General features: G+C 46.3%; 1 protein-coding gene across 1 annotated transcript in view; it reads left to right on the top strand.

Annotated features, from left to right (window-relative positions):
- The window catches only part of LOC134970057 (uncharacterized), a 102,720-nt gene extending 85,299 nt beyond the window's left edge, over positions 1-17,421 (top strand). The window contains exons 2-3 of the mRNA XM_063946160.1: positions 15,319-16,104; positions 17,241-17,421. Of these exons, the coding sequence (XP_063802230.1) occupies positions 15,319-16,104; positions 17,241-17,347 (893 nt within the window). The 3' untranslated portion in view covers positions 17,348-17,421. The remainder of the gene's footprint in view (positions 1-15,318; positions 16,105-17,240) is intronic.
- The last annotated feature ends 2,957 nt before the right edge of the window (positions 17,422-20,378 follow it).

The raw sequence follows: 20,378 nt of genomic DNA, 5'->3' as shown, positions 1-20,378 counted from the left end.
TGTGTAAAAAGGGGACGCTGTCTGCTGTAATGTGTAAAAAGGGGACGCTGTCTGCCGTAATGTGTAAAAAGGGGACGTTGTCTGCCGTTATGTGTAAAAAGGAGAAAAGGGGATGCTGTCTGCCGCTATGTGTAAAAAGGGGATGCTGTCTGCCGTTAGGTTTAAAAAGGGGGACGCTGTCTGCCTTGATGTGTAAAAAGGGGACGCTGTTTGCCGTAATGTGTAAAAAGGGGACGCTGTCTGCTGTAATGTGTAAAAAGGGGACGCTGTCTGCCGTAATGTGTAAAAAGGGGACATTGTCTGCCGTTATGTGTAAAAAGGGGAAAAGGGGACGCTGTCTGCCGTTATGTGTAAAAAGGGGGACGCTGTCTGCCGTTATGTTTAAAAAGGGGGACGTTGTCTGCCGTTATGTGCAAAAAGGGGAAAAGGGGATGCTGTCTGCCGCTATGTGTAAGAAGGGGACGCTGTCTGCCGTTAGATTTAAAAAGGGGGACGCTGTCTGCCTTGATGTGTAAAAAGGGGACGCTGTCTGCCGTAATGTGTAAAATGGGGACGCTGTCTGCTGTAATGTGTAAAAAGGGGACGCTGTCTGCCGTAATGTGTAAAAAGGGGACGTTGTCTGCCGTTATGTGTAAAAAGGGGAAAAGGGGATGCTGTCTGCCGCTATGTGTAAAAAGGGGATGCTGTCTGCCGTTAGGTTTAAAAAGGGGGACGCTGTCTGCCTTGATGTGTAAAAAGGGGACGCTGTCTGCCTTAATGTGTAAAAAGGGGACGCTGTCTGCTGTAATGTGTAAAAAGGGGACGCTGTCTGCCGTAATGTGTAAAAAGGGGACATTGTCTGCCGTTATGTGTAAAAAGGGGAAAAGGGGACGCTGTCTGCCGCTATGTGTAAAAAGGGAACGCTGTCTGCCGTTATGTGTAAAAAGGGGGATGCTGTCTGCCATTATGTTTAAAAAGGGGGACGCTGTCTGCCTTGATGTGTAAAAAGGGGACGCTGTCTGCCATAATGTGTAAAAAGGGGACGCTGTCTGCCGTGATGTGTAAAAAGGGGACGCTGTCTGCCGTAATGTGTAAAAAGGGGACGTTGTCTGCCGTTATGTGTAAAAAGGGGAAAAGGGGATGCTGTCTGCCGCTATGTGTAAAAAGGGGACGCTGTCTGCCGTTAGGTGTAAAAAGGGGACGCTGTCTGCCGTTATGTTTAAAAAGGGGGACGCTGTCTGCCTTGATGTGTAAAAAGGGGACGCTGTCTTCCGTAATGTGTAAAAAGGGGACGCTGTCTGCCGTAATGTGTAAAAAGGGGATGCTGTCTGCTGTAATGTGTAAAAAGGGGACGTTGTCTGCCGTTATGTGTAAAAAGGGGAAAAGGGGACGCTGTCTGCCGCTATGTGTAAAAAGGGGACGCTGTCTGCCGTTATGTGTAAAAAGGGGGACGCTGTCTGCCGTTATGTTTAAAAAGGGGGACGCTATCTGCCTTGATGTGTAAAAAGGGGACGCTGTCTGCCGTAATGTGTAAAAAGGGGACGCTGTCTGCCGTAATGTGTAAAAAGGGGATGCTGTCTGCCGTAGTGTGTAAAAAGGGGACGTTGTCTGCCGTTATGTGTAAAAAGGGGAAAAGGGGACGCTGTCTGCCGCTATGTGTAAAAAGGGGACGCTGTCTGCCGTTATGTGTAAAAAGGGGGATGCTGTCTGCCGTTATGTTTAAAAAGGGGGACGCTGTCTGCCTTGATGTGTAAAAAGGGGACGCTGTCTGCCGTGATGTGTAAAAAGGGGACGCTGTCTGCCGTGATGTGTAAAAAGGGGACGCTGTCTGCCGTAATGTGTAAAAAGGGGACGTTGTCTGCCGTTATGTGTAAAAAGGGGAAAAGGGGACACTGTCTGCCGCTATGTGTAAAAAGGGGACGCTGTCTGCTGTTATGTGTAAAAAGGGGGACGCTGTCTGCCGTTATGTTTAAAAAGGGGGACGCTGTCTGCCTTGATGTGTAAAAAGGGGATGCTGTCTGCCGTAATGTGTAAAAAGGGGACGCTGTCTGCCGTAATGTGTAAAAAGGGGATGCTGTCTGCCGTAATGTGTAAAAAGGGGACGTTGTCTGCCGTTATGTGTAAAAAGGGGAAAAGGGGATGCTGTCTGCCGCTATGTGTAAAAAGGGGACGCTGTCTGCCGTTATGTGTAAAAAGGGGGATGCTGTCTGCCGTTATGTTTAAAAAGGGGGACGCTGTCTGCCTTGATGTGTAAAAAGGGGACACTGTCTGCCGTAATGTGTAAAAAGGGGACGCTGTCTGCCGTGATGTGTAAAATGGGGATGCTGTCTGCCGTAATGTGTAAAAAGGGGACGTTGTCTGCCGTTATGTGTAAAAAGGGGAAAAGGGGACGCTGTCTGCCGCTATGTGTAAAAAGGGGACGCTGTCTGCCGTTATGTGTAAAAAGGGGGAGCTGTCTGCCGTTATGTGTAAAAAGGGGGATGCTGTCTGCCGTTATGTTTAAAAAGGGGGACGCTGTCTGCCTTGATGTGTAAAAAGGGGGCGCTGTCTGCCGTAATGTGTAAAAAGGGGACGCTGTCTGCCGTAATGTGTAAAAAGGGGATGCTGTCTGCCGTAATGTGTAAAAAGGGGATGCTGTCTGCCGTAATGTGTAAAAAGGGGATGCTGTCCGCCGTAAGGTGTAAAAGGGTCTCTACCTGGTGTAGTGGTGCTACTGTGCGGCATAATTTGAATAATGGAGACTACTGTGAACAGTTTTATGAATTGGTATTATTTTGTGGCCACACCCCTTCCCCACGAAGCCACACCCCTATGTATTTTTGCACGTGCCTTCGGTGCGCACTGCCCCTGTTTTGCATGCAGGGGTGGGGCTCCGATGCCATTTCTTGCACACAGTGATAAAATGTCTAGTTACGGCACTGTTGCTAGGTATCCATTTCTCTGGCCCTGAGCAGGTCCCCCTCACCAGATCCTCTCCAGGGGTGAGGGGGGAGGGGGGGGACAAAGCATTTTGTCACACCTGGGCCCACCACTCGCTGGTTCCACCACTGCACCCTGTGCTGACATCACTTCCTCTCCTGAGCGCATTACTCTATAAAGCCGCACCCCAGGGGGTCGCTGGGCGATAGCGACATGACTGGAGCAGCAAGGGACTGACTGGAGCAGCCAAAGGATACTCTGAGCAGCTGTAAAGGCTGCAGGGTGCATAGCTAGAACATCAGAAGGAGCAGCCCTACTGGCCAGGCGCTGGGGTCGAGGGTATGTGACAGTGCCTGCCCTATGTTACACCCCTAGTTACAGCACTGGCTAGTATTGCTCATACTAGTATTCTTTTTTACTATATTTATTAACCCTTTCACAACCAATGAAGTTGTAGAAATTTTGTACACTAGGTGCCCCAGCCATTTTTTAAGCTATTGATTTTCAGTCTTGGAAAACAAAAACTCCAGCTGGAAGCCAGGACTACCAGTTTCTTTTTACATACAAACAACACAAAAAGCTAATAAAAAAAAGTGCTTGTGTATCTAAGAATGGAATGTAATGGGTCGGCAAATTTTAGCAACTCTTAGGACTCTAAAAAACTGCAAGGTACCGGAGACTGTGGCCCTTAAATTGCAGGGTATATTGTAGAGATGAGCGGGTTCGGTTCCTCTGAATCCGAACCCGCCCGAACTTCAGGTTTTTTACACGGGTCCGAGCAGGCTCGGATCTTCCCGCCTTGCTCGGCTAACCCGAGCGCGCCCGAACGTCATCATCACGCTGTCGGATTCTCGCGAGGCTCGGATTCTATCGCGAGACTCGGATTCTATATAAGGAGCCGCGCGTCGCCGCCATTTTCACACGTGCATTGAGAGTCATAGGGAGAGGACGTGGCTGGCGTCCTCTCCGTTTAGAGAAGAGAGAGACACAGTATTTTCGGGGAGCATTATTAGGAGGAGTACTACTGTATACTACTATAATACTACTTGCTGAAGTGATATTTTATTTATAGATTAGATAGTGTGACTGTAAGTGTATTATCTGACTTGTGGGGGAGACACTGACAGTGGGGAGCAGTTAGAGTCTGAGAGCAGGACTCAGGAGTACATATAACGTACAGTGCACACTTTTGCTGCCAGAGTCAGTGCCACACTGCCATTGTTGTGACCACACTGACCACCAGTATAATAATATATTTTGTGATTGTCTGCTTAGGCCTCGGAGTACTAGTTGCAAGTTGCAACGTGACCTGTCCTGAAGTGACCACCAGTTTAATAATCAATCACCACCAGTTTAATATATATATATATATATATAATTGTATATAATATATATATATATATATATATATAATATTGTATACCACCTACCCGTGGTTTTTTTTTTTTTTCATTCTTCTTTATACATACTACTATAGTAGCTTACTGTAGCAGTCTGCGGTGCTGTGCTGACCTGACAGTGTCCAGCAGGTCCGTCATCAGTCATTACATAATAAATATATATAGTACCTGTCCGGCTGCAGTACTAGTGATATTATATTGATTTCATCTCATTATCAATAATTTATCATCCAGTCTAGACTCTATATTAGCAGCAGACACAGTACGTTAGTCCACGGCTGTAGCTACCTCTGTGTCGGCACTCGGCAGTCCATCCATAATTGTTTACCACCTACCCGTGGTTTTTTTTTTTCTTTCTTCTTTGTACATACTACTATAGACTGAGTATAGTAGCTTACTGTAGCAGTCTGCGGTGCTGCTGAGCTGACAGTGTCCAGCAGGTCCGTCATCAGTCATCATTACCTAATAAATATATTATCTACCTGTCCGGCTGCAGTACTAGTGATATTATATATACATACATATATATATTGATTTCATCTCATTATCAATCATCCAGTCTATATTAGCAGCAGACACAGTACGTTAGTCCACGGCTGTAGCTACCTCTGTGTCGGCACTCAGCAGTCCATCCATAATTGTATACCACCTACCCGTGTTTTTTTTTTTTCTTTCTTCTTTGTACATACTACTATAGTATAGTAGCTTACTGTAGCAGTCTGCGGTGCTGCTGAGCTGACAGTGTCCAGCAGGTCCGTCATCAGTCATCATTACCTAATAAATATATTATCTACCTGTCCGGCTGCAGTACTAGTGATATTATATATACATACATATATATATTGATTTCATCTCATTATCAATCATCCAGTCTATATTAGCAGCAGACACAGTACGTTAGTCCACGGCTGTAGCTACCTCTGTGTCGGCACTCGGCAGTCCATCCATAATTGTATACCACCTACCCGTGGTTTTTTTTTTTCTTTCTTCTTTGTACATACTACTATAGTATAGTAGCTTACTGTAGCAGTCTGCGGTGCTGCTGAGCTGACAGTGTCCAGCAGGTCCGTCATCAGTCATCATTACCTAATAAATATATTATCTACCTGTCCGGCTGCAGTACTAGTGATATTATATATACATACATATATATATTGATTTCATCTCATTATCAATCATCCAGTCTATATTAGCAGCAGACACAGTACGTTAGTCCACGGCTGTAGCTACCTCTGTGTCGGCACTCGGCAGTCCATCCATAATTGTATACCACCTACCCGTGGTTTTTTTCTTTTCTTTCTTCTTTGTACATACTACTATAGTATAGTAGCTTACTGTAGCAGTCTGCGGTGCTGCTGAGCTGACAGTGTCCAGCAGGTCCGTCATCAGTCATCATTACCTAATAAATATATTATCTACCTGTCCGGCTGCAGTACTAGTGATATTATATATACATACATATATATATATTGATTTCATCTCATTATCATCCAGTCTGTATTAGCAGCAGACACAGTACGGTAGTCCACGGCTGTAGCTACCTCTGTGTCGGCACTCGGCAGTCCATCCATAAGTATACTAGTATCCATCCATCTCCATTGTTTACCTGAGGTGCCTTTTAGTTGTGCCTATTAAAATATGGAGAACAAAAATGTTGAGGTTCCAAAATTAGGGAAAGATCAAGATCCACTTCCACCTCGTGCTGAAGCTGCTGCCACTAGTCATGGCCGAGACGATGAAATGCCAGCAACGTCGTCTGCCAAGGCCGATGCCCAATGTCATAGTACAGAGCATGTCAAATCCAAAACACCAAATATCAGTAAAAAAAGGACTCCAAAACCTAAAATAAAATTGTCGGAGGAAAAGCGTAAACTTGCCAATATGCCATTTACCACACGGAGTGGCAAGGAACGGCTGAGGCCCTGGCCTATGTTCATGGCTAGTGGTTCAGCTTCACATGAGGATGGAAGCACTCAGCCTCTCGCTAGAAAACTGAAAAGACTCAAGCTGGCAAAAGCACCGCAAAGAACTGTGCGTTCTTCGAAATCCCAAATCCACAAGGAGAGTCCAATTGTGTCGGTTGCGATGCCTGACCTTCCCAACACTGGACGTGAAGAGCATGCGCCTTCCACCATTTGCACGCCCCCTGCAAGTGCTGGAAGGAGCACCCGCAGTCCAGTTCCTGATAGTCAGATTGAAAATGTCAGTGTTGAAGTACACCAGGATGAGGAGGATATGGGTGTTGCTGGCGCTGGGGAGGAAATTGACAAGGAGGATTCTGATGGTGAGGTGGTTTGTTTAAGTCAGGCACCCGGGGAGACACCTGTTGTCCGTGGGAGGAATAGGGCCGTTGACATGCCTGGTGAAAATACCAAAAAAATCAGCTCTTCGGTGTGGAAGTATTTCAACAGAAATGCGGACAACATTTGTCAAGCCGTGTGTTGCCTTTGTCAAGCTGTAATAAGTAGGGGTAAGGACGTTAACCACCTCGGAACATCCTCCCTTATACGTCACCTGCAGCGCATTCATAATAAGTCAGTGACAAGTTCAAAAACTTTGGGTGACAGCGGAAGCAGTCCACTGACCAGTAAATCCCTTCCTTTTGTAACCAAGCTCACGCAAACCACCCCACCACCAACTCCCTCAGTGTCAATTTCCTCCTTCCCCAGGAATGCCAATAGTCCTGCAGGCCATGTCACTGGCAATTCTGACGAGTCCTCTCCTGCCTGGGATTCCTCCGATGCATCCTTGCGTGTAACGCCTACTGCTGCTGGCGCTGCTGTTGTTGCTGCTGGGAGTCGATGGTCATCCCAGAGGGGAAGTCGGAAGACCACTTGTACTACTTCCAGTAAGCAATTGACTGTCCAACAGTCCTTTGCGAGGAAGATGAAATATCACAGCAGTCATCCTGCTGCAAAGCGGATAACTGAGGCCTTGGCATCCTGGGTGGTGAGAAACGTGGTTCCAGTATCCATCATTACTGCAGAGCCAACTAGAGACTTGTTGGAGGTACTGTGTCCCCGGTACCAAATACCATCTAGGTTACATTTCTCTAGGCAGGCGATACCGAAAATGTACACAGACCTCAGAAAAAGAGTCACCAGTGTCCTAAAAAATGCAGCTGTACCCAATGTCCACTTAACCACGGACATGTGGACAAGTGGAGCAGGGCAGGGTCAGGACTATATGACTGTGACAGCCCACTGGGTAGATGTATGGACTCCCGCCGCAAGAACAGCAGCGGCGGCACCAGTAGCAGCATCTCGCAAACGACAACTCTTTCCTAGGCAGGCTACGCTTTGTATCACCGGTTTCCAGAATACGCACACAGCTGAAAACCTCTTACGGCAACTGAGGAAGATCATCGCGGAATGGCTTACCCCAATTGGACTCTCCTGTGGATTTGTGGCATCGGACAACGCCAGCAATATTGTGTGTGCATTAAATCTGGGCAAATTCCAGCACGTCCCATGTTTTGCACATACCTTGAATTTGGTGGTGCAGAATTTTTTAAAAAACGACAGGGGCGTGCAAGAGATGCTGTCGGTGGCCAGAAGAATTGCGGGACACTTTCGGCGTACAGGCACCACGTACAGAAGACTGGAGCACCACCAAAAACTACTGAACCTGCCCTGCCATCATCTGAAGCAAGAAGTGGTAACGAGGTGGAATTCAACCCTCTATATGCTTCAGAGGTTGGAGGAGCAGCAAAAGGCCATTCAAGCCTATACAATTGAGCACGATATAGGAGGTGGAATGCACCTGTCTCAAGTGCAGTGGAGAATGATTTCAACGTTGTGCAAGGTTCTGATGCCCTTTGAACTTGCCACACGTGAAGTCAGTTCAGACACTGCCAGCCTGAGTCAGGTCATTCCCCTCATCAGGCTTTTGCAGAAGAAGCTGGAGACATTGAAGGAGGAGCTAACACGGAGCGATTCCGCTAGGCATGTGGGACTTGTGGATGGAGCCCTTAATTCGCTTAACAAGGATTCACGGGTGGTCAATCTGTTGAAATCAGAGCACTACATTTTGGCCACCGTGCTCGATCCTAGATTTAAAGCCTACCTTGGATCTCTCTTTCCGGCAGACACAAGTCTGCTGGGGTTGAAAGACCTGCTGGTGAGAAAATTGTCAAGTCAAGCGGAACGCGACCTGTCAACATCTCCTCCTTCACATTCTCCCGCAACTGGGGGTGCGAGGAAAAGGCTCAGAATTCCGAGCCCACCCGCTGGCGGTGATGCAGGGCAGTCTGGAGCGACTGCTGATGCTGACATCTGGTCCGGACTGAAGGACCTGACAACGATTACGGACATGTCGTCTACTGTCACTGCATATGATTCTCTCACCATTGAAAGAATGGTGGAGGATTATATGAGTGACCGCATCCAAGTAGGCACGTCACACAGTCCGTACTTATACTGGCAGGAAAAAGAGGCAATTTGGAGGCCCTTGCACAAACTGGCTTTATTCTACCTAAGTTGCCCTCCCACAAGTGTGTACTCCGAAAGAGTGTTTAGTGCCGCCGCTCACCTTGTCAGCAATCGGCGTACGAGGTTACATCCAGAAAATGTGGAGAAGATGATGTTCATTAAAATGAATTATAATCAATTCCTCCGTGGAGACATTGACCAGCAGCAATTGCCTCCACAAAGTACACAGGGAGCTGAGATGGTGGATTCCAGTGGGGACGAATTGATAATCTGTGAGGAGGGGGATGTACACGGTGATATATCGGAGGATGATGATGAGGTGGACATCTTGCCTCTGTAGAGCCAGTTTGTGCAAGGAGAGATTAATTGCTTCTTTTTTGGTGGGGGTCCAAACCAACCCGTCATTTCAGTCACAGTCGTGTGGCAGACCCTGTCACTGAAATGATGGGTTGGTTAAAGTGTGCATGTCCTGTTTATACAACATAAGGGTGGGTGGGAGGGCCCAAGGACAATTCCATCTTGCACCTCTTTTTTCTTTAATTTTTCTTTGCGTCATGTGCTGTTTGGGGAGGGTTTTTTGGAAGGGACATCCTGCGTGACACTGCAGTGCCACTCCTAGATGGGCCCGGTGTTTGTGTCGGCCACTAGGGTCGCTTATCTTACTCACACAGCTACCTCATTGCGCCTCTTTTTTTCTTTGCGTCATGTGCTGTTTGGGGAGGGTTTTTTGGAAGGGACATCCTGCGTGACACTGCAGTGCCACTCCTAGATGGGCCCGGTGTTTGTGTCGGCCACTAGGGTCGCTTATCTTACTCACACAGCTACCTCATTGCGCCTCTTTTTTTCTTTGCGTCATGTGCTGTTTGGGGAGGGTTTTTTGGAAGGGACATCCTGCGTGACACTGCAGTGCCACTCCTAGATGGGCCCGGTGTTTGTGTCGGCCACTAGGGTCGCTTATCTTACTCACACAGCTACCTCATTGCGCCTCTTTTTTTCTTTGCGTCATGTGCTGTTTGGGGAGGGTTTTTTGGAAGGGACATCCTGCGTGACACTGCAGTGCCACTCCTAGATGGGCCCGGTGTTTGTGTCGGCCACTAGGGTCGCTTATCTTACTCACACAGCTACCTCATTGCGCCTCTTTTTTTCTTTGCGTCATGTGCTGTTTGGGGAGGGTTTTTTGGAAGGGACATCCTGCGTGACACTGCAGTGCCACTCCTAGATGGGCCCGGTGTTTGTGTCGGCCACTAGGGTCGCTTATCTTACTCACACAGCTACCTCATTGCGCCTCTTTTTTTCTTTGCGTCATGTGCTGTTTGGGGAGGGTTTTTTGGAAGGGACATCCTGCGTGACACTGCAGTGCCACTCCTAGATGGGCCCGGTGTTTGTGTCGGCCACTAGGGTCGCTTATCTTACTCACACAGCTACCTCATTGCGCCTCATTTTTTCTTTGCGTCATGTGCTGTTTGGGGAGGGTTTTTTGGAAGGGACATCCTGCGTGACACTGCAGTGACACTCCTAGATGGGCCCGGTGTTTGTGTCGACCACTAGGGTCGCTTATCTTACTCACACAGCTACCTCATTGCGCCTCTTTTTTTCTTTGCGTCATGTGCTGTTTGGGGAGGGTTTTTTGGAAGGGACATCCTGCGTGACACTGCAGTGACACTCCTAGATGGGCCCGGTGTTTGTGTCGACCACTAGGGTCGCTTATCTTACTCACACAGCTACCTCATTGCGCCTCTTTTTTTCTTTGCGTCATGTGCTGTTTGGGGAGGGTTTTTTGGAAGGGACATCCTGCGTGACACTGCAGTGCCACTCCTAGATGGGCCCGGTGTTTGTGTCGGCCACTAGGGTCGCTTAGCTTAGTCATCCAGCGACCTAGGTGCAAATTTTAGGACTAAAAATAATATTGTGAGGTGTGAGGTATTCAGAATAGACTGAAAATGAGTGTAAATTATGGTTTTTGAGGTTAATAATACTTTGGGATCAAAATGACCCCTAAATTCTATGATTTAAGCTGTTTTTTAGTGTTTTTTGAAAAAAACACCCGAATCCAAAACACACCCGAATCCGACAAAAAAAATTCGGTGAGGTTTTGCCAAAACGCGGTCGAACCCAAAACACGGCCGCGGAACCGAACCCAAAACCAAAACACAAAACCCGAAAAATTTCCGGCGCTCATCTCTAGTATATTGGGGGTAATTCCAAGTTGATCGCAGCAGGATTTTTTATTAGCAGTTGGGCAAAACTATGTGCACTGCAGGGGAGGCAGATATAACATGTGCAGAGAGAGTTAGATTTGGGTGGGTTATTTTATTTCTGTGCAGGGTAAATACTGGCTGCTTTATTTTTACACTGCAAATTAGATAGCAGATTGAACACACCACACCCAAATCTAACTCTCTCTGCATATGTTATATCTGCCTCCCCTGCAGTGCACATGGGCCCTCATTCCGAGTTGATCGTAGCAGTTCATCGCATCGCAAAATGGCGAAAATCCGCAAACTGCGCATGCACAACGGCTGGACTGCGCGTGCGCAAAGGGATCGATACGACGCTTGAGCAAAATTACTAACTGAAAATCTGCTCGTACTACACCACCGAAAACAGGGAGTGACGGAGGCGTGACAGAGGCACGGCTTCGCTATCTAACGAAATGGTCGTGAAAGTGGGCGGCTAGTGTGGGAGTATGCAATCAGCAGTAGGCGTGTTTTGAGCAGAAATGCGTATACGATGGTAAAATGTACACAACAAATGTTCGCTAGCCTGTCGCAGCCGAGGAGTAAGTCTGCAGTTACTCTGCACTTGCGAAGTACTGTTACAAGTGTGTCTGCCCTAATTAGCAATTAATTTGCCAATGAAGTCACCTGTTGTTCAATCACTTAGCAAACACTGCTCAGCCAAAATACTACAAGCAGCAATTGTCTGGACACATAACATTTTTATTGTTAGCACCTACAAATCTGACACGCTCCCAAATAATCTTGTTTTTATTTATATTTGCAAAATAAACATTGATGTTAAATGCATGTTGTATTTTTTTTTTAATAGTAGCAAATGCAATCAAGTGTGAATAAACCAACTTATAAACTACATCAGCTAAATCTTATCGACATAGACATATTCCTTTGTACATACCAAATAACATAAACCACATAATGCCGGCTACACTTAATGTTACTTAATAAAATTATATTTCAATTTGTTGCTAATATGTGTCCATATCTAATATTATGTAATGTTGCCCCTAGTAACCCAAAGTCCTATTTTTGAATTTTAAATTAGATGCCCAGTTAAGTGTTGTGCCAGGCATACCTGTTTAAATTTTGAATATGCAATGTTTGTCTAAATATTCTGATTGTTCCCTTGTTCCACAAATGTCTATATGCCATGCTAAAGTTTACATGGCTAAGTTTTCCATAGTGCATAACCTTTAATAAAACACACAAACAAATTTTTCTGCAATATTTTTTTACTTCTAAAAATATATTAAATCAGAAACACAACATGGCTACAGATGAGCATCACATACAAAGATGTACATAGCAACAAGCAGATGCCACTGACAAAATATACATAGCAGAACCCAGTACTATGGTAACACCATCTTCTGACAAAATATGATGTTTAATATTTAATAAGTATATGTTGTGAACCCCCAGCCAGACAAAAGTTTTAGGGGAACTGATCTCGATTCTTGAACCAACACACAAACACAACCATACACAGCACGCTAGTTAGAGGAAGATGGCTCAGGTGTACACGAAAATAACTCACGGGCTGAAATTCAAATAAGCACAAATATACCCTTTCACTTTGAGGGAGTTCTACATTCTGGCAACACAAGCCAAAAATAAAAAAAAAACATTGAGGCAACATGTAAAACATGGGTGCTGCCCATCTGGAGAGAAATCACTTTCTCTTCTTTTTTCCCGCCTGATGTAGTTCTTCACGGCTCGGTCTGCGAAGCGACCTTCGAGGGCCCTGCCCAGTGGGATGTTCTTCCTGGGTAGAGGGAGGGGTGGGAGCAGATGTGGCTGGCTCTCTGCCACTGTGGGCAAGGGAGACAGCGATGTCCTGGAGCCCTTGCAGAATGGAATTTGCAATTTGTTTGAAGGAGGAGGAGAGTTGCTATTGGCCCTGCCTGATCTCTGTCAGACCTTGGCAGAGTTGAGCTACACCTTGCTCCACACTGGTTCTGTGCTCAGTGAGCCAGACAGGTATCTGACTTACCTCCCGGATCATCGTGGCTTGAAAAGCATTCAGGCTCTCACCATACCTTGCAATTTCAGCCAGGATGTCCGGGATAGCAGAGGGTTGGGTGGGGGGGCCAGTTGGAATCTGGATGGATGGAATTTGTGGTCCCACAGTGCCAGAGACACTAGGTCCCCCCACCTCAGCCACATAACCCTCCTCTGACTCTACCTGCTCACCCACCTGTGCTATGTTATGTTCAAAGCAAAAATAAGAATGAGTGGGAAAAGAGTAGAAACAAACAACATGAGACTTTTTGAACCACTAATTTTTTTTTTGTAATCTGTGTGTAAACTTACCTGGCAAGTCATGTGCATCCAGTATTTCAGGCAGGTCTGTGTCCATATGAGACACCCCAACCCCCTCCTCATAACTCACACACTCCATCGCCATCTCCTCAAGATCTGTGTACTCCACAGTGGCAGCTGGACCTCCCCCTGTTGCCCTCGAGGCATTCCACTCCGCAGACCTCTTGCCCTTCAGGCGGGATTTGAAGTCGGCCCAACTACATATGTGATGAGAAATAGAGGCAAAGTACAGAGAAAGTATGAATACCTGCTTTAATTGATAGTACACATGTTATGTATTTGGTTGCTATAGGCAACATCACTAAGGTTTTAATAATACTTGGCTCAGAAAATGGTGTTTAAATATACACTTACCGTCTTCTAACTTTCTGTGGTGTGCGGACTATTGAGCCAACTTCATTAACAGAATCAGTGATGTCCCTCCAGATTCGCTCTTTGGATGCAGCACCCATGTTTTTCGGTCCTCGAATTTTGGCCATGGCCTGTGTGACCAAAACACGTAACTCCCTCTTAGTGAAGGTGGGCTGTCTTTTTTTTTTATGTAGCCTGTGAGCTATCGTCCTGTCCCTCATCACCATCTTCCTCTTCACTAGCTGCTTGTGTACTTTGTGTTTGAGATGGGATTCCAGAATCTCCCTCAGTTACCCCAGTATCTATGTCTGACAGGGGATTCACTTCTAACTCCTGGGTATCAGAAGATTGATTTTGTACAGTACTGGGTCCTGCTATCTGAAATTCAGAACTTCCAGCTTCGAGCATCTGCCTCCGCAGTGCTAGGCGCCTATGTGTCAAAGCAGACATCTGCTGCTGCACGCGGTCCAGCTCTGCTGCCATCTGCTCACGAGTAGCCATGTTGCTGGTGGCATGTGTGTTCGCACAGGTGTGTAGCTATTTATAGCTGCGTGTCCAGTTCGGTAATTCGCACAGGTGTCAATTATGCTAATACTTCCAGTAATTGTCCAGCCTATTTAAAAGGCTGGATTGCAGCCTGTGTGAGTTAGTGTATGATGGCAGATGGAGTTCTGTGGATTTTCAGACAAGGTGGTCGTGTTTGGACAAACTTTGCTGAGTGAGTTTTTGTTTCAGTATATTGCAGACAAATGTACTTTTTTTTTTTTTTTTTATCATACAAATCTACAATGCTAGTAATTTTAAATCCTGTATGTGGACACCAAATTTGTAACAAAAAGTGTGTGTGTGAGTATGATTGCGATTGAGTTTGTGTGTGAATGTTTATTTTCCATTTTTTTACACTAAATGTACGCAGATGCGCATTTCCGCTGATGCTAAATATACACACTGTCCTAAACATTAATGTACACATATCAATAAAGTTTAATACAGATGACACCATCCCATCTCAACCAATCAAAATGCACCCCACACACTATAAATATATGTCCATGTATGGAAAACGCCATTGGCACCATGCGCGCAGCTGCCTTCTCACGCCGGGAGCTGCGCGTGCTTGTGGCTGTGATGGACCGCCGCGTAGGCCGTGCATGGCCCGTGATCCCTAATAGGGTTAAGCGCGAGGACTACGCGGAGGTCCACCGCATACAGGAGCATCATCTAATTAGAGAGGCGGTGGAGCGACCTCCGCCGTCGCACGCCGGAGCTGTTGGCGGAGCTACACCAATGAATCTGCATACGGCGTAGACGCAGTAAGTTGAACACTAAATAAATTTTGATTACACTGAGATTATTTGCTGCACTTTTAAATTGTCTATAAATCACATTTACACTAAGAGGACCTATACTTATACATTTTGATGACTGTGTAATGACACTATTGTAGGCCAAAACTTACACAAGTTACTACATTGTGTGTGTTTATGGTTTGCAGTACTGAGTGTGTAGCAAAAAGCTTGTGAAACTGTTAATGGCGTAGAACAGAGTTGGTACACATGCTATCGGCTCAACAAAATAACTTTATATGTGTATTTAACATGGTAACTAACAATGTTTTTTAAACATGATGTTTTGTAAGCAATAAAAGACACAACCTAATTATTACATATGTCATTCTAGGGCAAGCACAACGGCGAGCATTGGCTCGCAGAAGAATCCCTCCAGCCCAAGCCCCTTCCCCACAAACCTCCCCTTCTGTGGCCCACCCCCCATCTCCGGCACCCTCCCCCTCTCCAGCAACCTCCCCCTCTCCAGCCACCTTCCCCTCTCTGGCCCACTCCCCCTCTCCAGCCCACACCCCCTCTCCGGCACACTCCCCCTCTCCAACCACCTCCCCCTCTCCAGCCCACACCCCCTCTCCGGCCCACTCCCCCTCTCCAGCCCACACCCCCTCTCCGGCCCACTCCCCCTCTCCGGCCCCCTCCTTCTCTCCAGCCACCTCCCCCTCTCCGGCCCACTCCCCCTCTCCGGCCACCTCACCCTCTCCGGCCCCCTCACCCTCTCCGGCCCAATCCCACTCTCTTTCCCAATCCCCCTCTTCGGCCCAATCCCACTCTCTTGCCCAATCCCCCTCTCCCGACCAATCACCCTCTCCGGCCCAATACACCTCTCTTTCACAATTCCTCTCTCTGCCCCCCTCCCCCTCTGTGTCCCAAAAATCCTTTCCACCACCCTCACCCTATCATTCTCAAACCCCCTCTGTAAGGTCCTCCCCCTTCCATCCTCTTACAGAAATAGACCCTCCTTCCCCCATCCTGCCTCCTTCCCCCATCCAGCCCACATCCCCCATCCAGCCAACAACACCCATCCAGTCTACATCCCCCAGCCAGCCACCTTCGCCGCCATCCGAATGGGCAGCAGAGGCCCCGGAGCCACTTGAGGGAGGTGGGCAAGTGGCAGAGGAGAGTAAGTTCACACACATTCATTTTTATTTTTAAAAATAAATTTACGACACATTCAAATAAATGCAGTGTTGTACTGTGGCCAATCTTTTGTCAAGGTTAAATGCTTGTCTTCATCATGGTATGGATGATGCATTTACATTTGTGTGAGGAACATTATATGTACAGTGTCTACATTTGCAATGTTGAGGATGCCCACTCTGGGTCGCGAATCACTATGTCGACAGGTTTGGCTGCACAACAGGGTTTGTATGTGATACATTATATGCAAAACATTTAGACCTGAGTGGTACTTTTTGTGTGGTTTTACTTTTACAATTGTGCCTGGGTATTGCAATATTTTCACATTAAAGTCGCAGGATTCACTTTGTTAGGCAGGCTAAGGACACAGTGATTTGTGTTGTGAAAGTTACACTCCTACTATTTAGGATTTATACATTTAGAAAGCTGTTAGACCTTATGTTGTAAGGCAGGCTTTCATGGAGTGTGGGCATGCTACGATATGTGGTCCTTCTGAAGATGTGGATATGCAGTGTGATGATGCAGGGCCAAAAACAAAAAAGAAAAGACTACTTCACTAAAGATGTGAATGAATCCCTGCTTGAGGCTACATTTACTAAGATGGTATTACTATTTAAGTTGGGATGTTGGCCATAGCAACCAAGCAGATCATACTTTTCAATTATTTTGCACCTTCTACAAGATAATATGTTGATTTTGATTGGTTGCTATGGGTAACGTTCCATCTACAATATAACTCCCATATTACTGTATGTACCCCATGGTGTCGTACACTTTGTTTAAGTAAAAAATAAAAAACCTTGCTGAGCAGGCTTGTGTGTTGTTCTGCTAACGTTTTCTCATTAAAACATCCATGATGTAGTTACTTGGCCATTAAAGCAGGCCTGTCCAATCTGCGGCCCTCCAGCTGTTGAGAAACTACACATCCCAGCATGGCCAGACACAGCTTTTGCATTCTCTGACAGCAAAACTGGGTCAAGGCATGCTGGGATATGTATTTTACAAACAGCTGGAGAGCCGCAGTTTGGACATGCCTGCATTAAAGTGTGCTTTGTGCCTTGTTTGTATAATAGGTAATGTGAGGAAGTTAGTAATGTTTATTTTGCATCTTAATTTCAGATGTTGCGGTTGGACATCCCACAAGTTTGGGAGGAATTCTGGCCAGCATGCGCCAGCAACTTCTAAATTTAATGGCAACAGTTGATTTGCTGCAAAAATTTGTTTAAAAAAAACACTTCTATTATTTCAAAAAATGTAAAAAATAAATAAAAAAATGTACAAATAAACATTTTTGTTTCAAGTTAATCGGGTGTTTATTTATGCAATAAAGGAACTGCAGATTTGCTAGCAGAAATTGGTTAGCTTAAACATTTCTGACATGTAACTTAAGAATGTGAATTTAAAATTAAAACCGAAAATAAACATAAAAAATTGTTAGGAGCTTATTGATTTAAAAAACATGTTAACACATTTATGCACACACTACACCTCTACAGAAAAAAAAACAAGCCACATTTACCACATCTATATTTAAAATTACTTATTTTTAATGTTAATGGCCAATTACGCCTACAAAGTGTTCTTCAGGTATTATTTGGAGACTTAATTGGTCATGACCATTAACAATCATTACACTAATTGGATTCGTAATTGAGGAAGGCTTGTGGAGCCTTATTTAACTTAAAAGGGAAAAAAAACCATTGCTGTGCGTTTTTTACCAAAAGCGTGTGCAATTTTAAGAGGAATGTGTAAATCTACGAGAAGTTAGGTTTTATACGATGAGGTTTGTGGTATTGCGATGGGTTCGCATTAGTGCAATGTCATTTGGCTTATGCCTACTTTGTGTATTACTGCGTACGAAATTGCAAAAATACGTTGGGGGCGGATTTTCGCTTTTGTGCAATGTATTCGTAATTTTGCGAATATGTTGTGCGAACGAAAAAAATAGCGAACAACTCGGAATCACCCCCATGGTTTTGCCCAACTACTAAAAAAAATACTGCTGCGATCAACTTGGAATTACCCCCATTAGCCAACAATTTTGCAGCAATGTGCGTCGGATTCTAAGGCCATACCTCAAGTATTCCGATGTGTTTCCAGCATGTTTGTGCTTTTGCCTAGGCTGATACTACAAAAATAGGATTTTAATTACCTACCAGTAAATCCTTTTCTCGTAGTCCATAGAGGATGCTGGGGTCCATATTAGTACCATGGGGTATAGATGGGTCCACCAGGAGCCATTGGCACTTTAAGAGTTTAATAGTGTGGGCTGGCTCCTCCCTCAATGCCCCTCCTACCAGACTCAGTCTAGAAACTGTGCCAGAGGAGACAACATACTTCGAGAGAAGAAATTACACAGATAGTGGCGAGATTCATACCAGCTCACACAACATGCAAATCCGGCTAACATGCCGGAACAACTCAGCAACAGCTGAAACAGTAAATAACACAGAGATTACCTAGGAACCAGGCAGTACTGAACTATAAAACCAATGCAGCAAAACGCAGCGCTGGGCGGACGCCCAGCATCCTCTACGGACTACGAGAAAAGGATTTACCGGTAGGTAATTAAAATTCTATTTTCTCTTACGTCCTAGAGGATGTTGGGGTCCATATTAGTACCATGGGGATGTACCAAAGCTCCCAGTACGGGAGGGAGAGCGCGGACCAAACTTGACGTCATCAGAGACCAAAGTGTCGAACTTGTAAAACTTGGCAAACGTGTTCGACCCAGACCAAGTAGCTGCTCGGCAGAGTTGCACAGCCGAGACACCCCAGGCAGCCGCCCAGGAAGAGCCCACTGTACGAGAAGAGTGGGCCTTTGCAGATTTTGAACACGGCAATCCTGGCATGGAATAAGCATGCTGTATAGTGAACCTGATCCAGCGTGCAATCGACTGCTTAGGAGCAGGACACCCAATCTTCTTGGGATCATAGAGGACAAACAGAGAGTCACTTTTCCTATGACGAGCCGTCCTCTGCACATAAATCTTCAAAGTCCTCACTACATCCAAGGCCTTTGAAGCAACTGAGGAGTCAGTAGCCACTGGCACCACAATAGGTTGGTTGATATGGAAAGCCGATACAACCTTAGGCAGGAACTGTGGACAAGTCCTAAGTTCCGCCCTGTCTTCATGGAAGATCAGATAGGGGCTTTTACAAGATAAAGCCCCCAATTCCGACATGCGTCGTGCAGAAGCCAAGGCTAACAAAGTGACCGCCTTCCATGTGAGAAACTTAAGATCAGCCTCCTGCAGAGGCTCAAACCAAGCAGATTGTAGGAACTGCAACACCACATCTAGATCCCAGGGTGCCGTTGGCACCACAAAGGGATGCTGGATGTGCAGAACCCCTTTCAAAAAGGTCTGAACCTCAGGGAGGACAGCCAATTATTTTTGGAAGAAGATGGACAAAGCAGAGATCTGGACCTTGATGGAGCCCAATGTCAGCCCCATATCCACCCCTGCTTGCAGGAAAAGGAGAAAACGTCCAAGTTGAAACTTCACACCAAGAAACATATTTTTTACAAATGCGATGGTAATGTTTAGACATTACTCCCTTCCTAGCCTGTATCAGGGTAGGAATGACCTCACTCGGGATACCCTTCCGAGCTAAGATCTAGTGTTCAACTGCCATGCCGTCAAATGTAGCCCTGGTAAGTCTTGATAAGCGAACGGCCCCTGCAGTAGCAGATCCTCCAGAAGAGGTAAGGGCCTTGGATCCTCCAACAGAAGATCCAGCAGGTCCGCGTACCAAGACCTCCTTGGCCAGTCCGGAGCAATGAGGATTGCCAGAACCTTTGTTCTTCTTACCAGTTGAAGAACTTTTGGTATCAGTGGAAGTGGAGGGAACACATACACCGACGTGAACACACATGGTGTTACCAGTGCGTCCACTGCCTGTGGGTCTCTTGACCTGGACCAGTACCTCCGCAGCTTCTTGTTGAGGCGGGAGGCCATCATGTCTATGTGAGGAACCCGCCACCAACCGGTTACCTCCTCGAACAACCCCGAATGGAGGCCCCACTCTCCTGGATGGAGATCGTGTCTGCTGAGGAAGTCTGCTTCCCAGTAGTCTACACCTGGAATGAAGATTGCTGACATCGCCACCGCGTGCCTTTCTGCCCAGAGGAGGATTTTTGACACCTCTGACATGGCAGCCCTGCTCTTCGTTCCGCCTTGTCGGTTTATGTAGGCCACTGTGGTCACATTGTCTGACTGCACCTGAACAGCCCGTTCCTGTAGAAGGTGTGCTGTT

The sequence above is a fragment of the Pseudophryne corroboree genome, chromosome 11 (assembly GCF_028390025.1).
Source record: "Pseudophryne corroboree isolate aPseCor3 chromosome 11, aPseCor3.hap2, whole genome shotgun sequence".
In the NCBI taxonomy this organism is placed as follows: Eukaryota; Metazoa; Chordata; class Amphibia; order Anura; family Myobatrachidae; genus Pseudophryne; species Pseudophryne corroboree.
The sequence above is the reverse complement of the archived record's forward strand: the minus strand, read 5'-3'. Positions and strand labels throughout refer to the sequence as shown.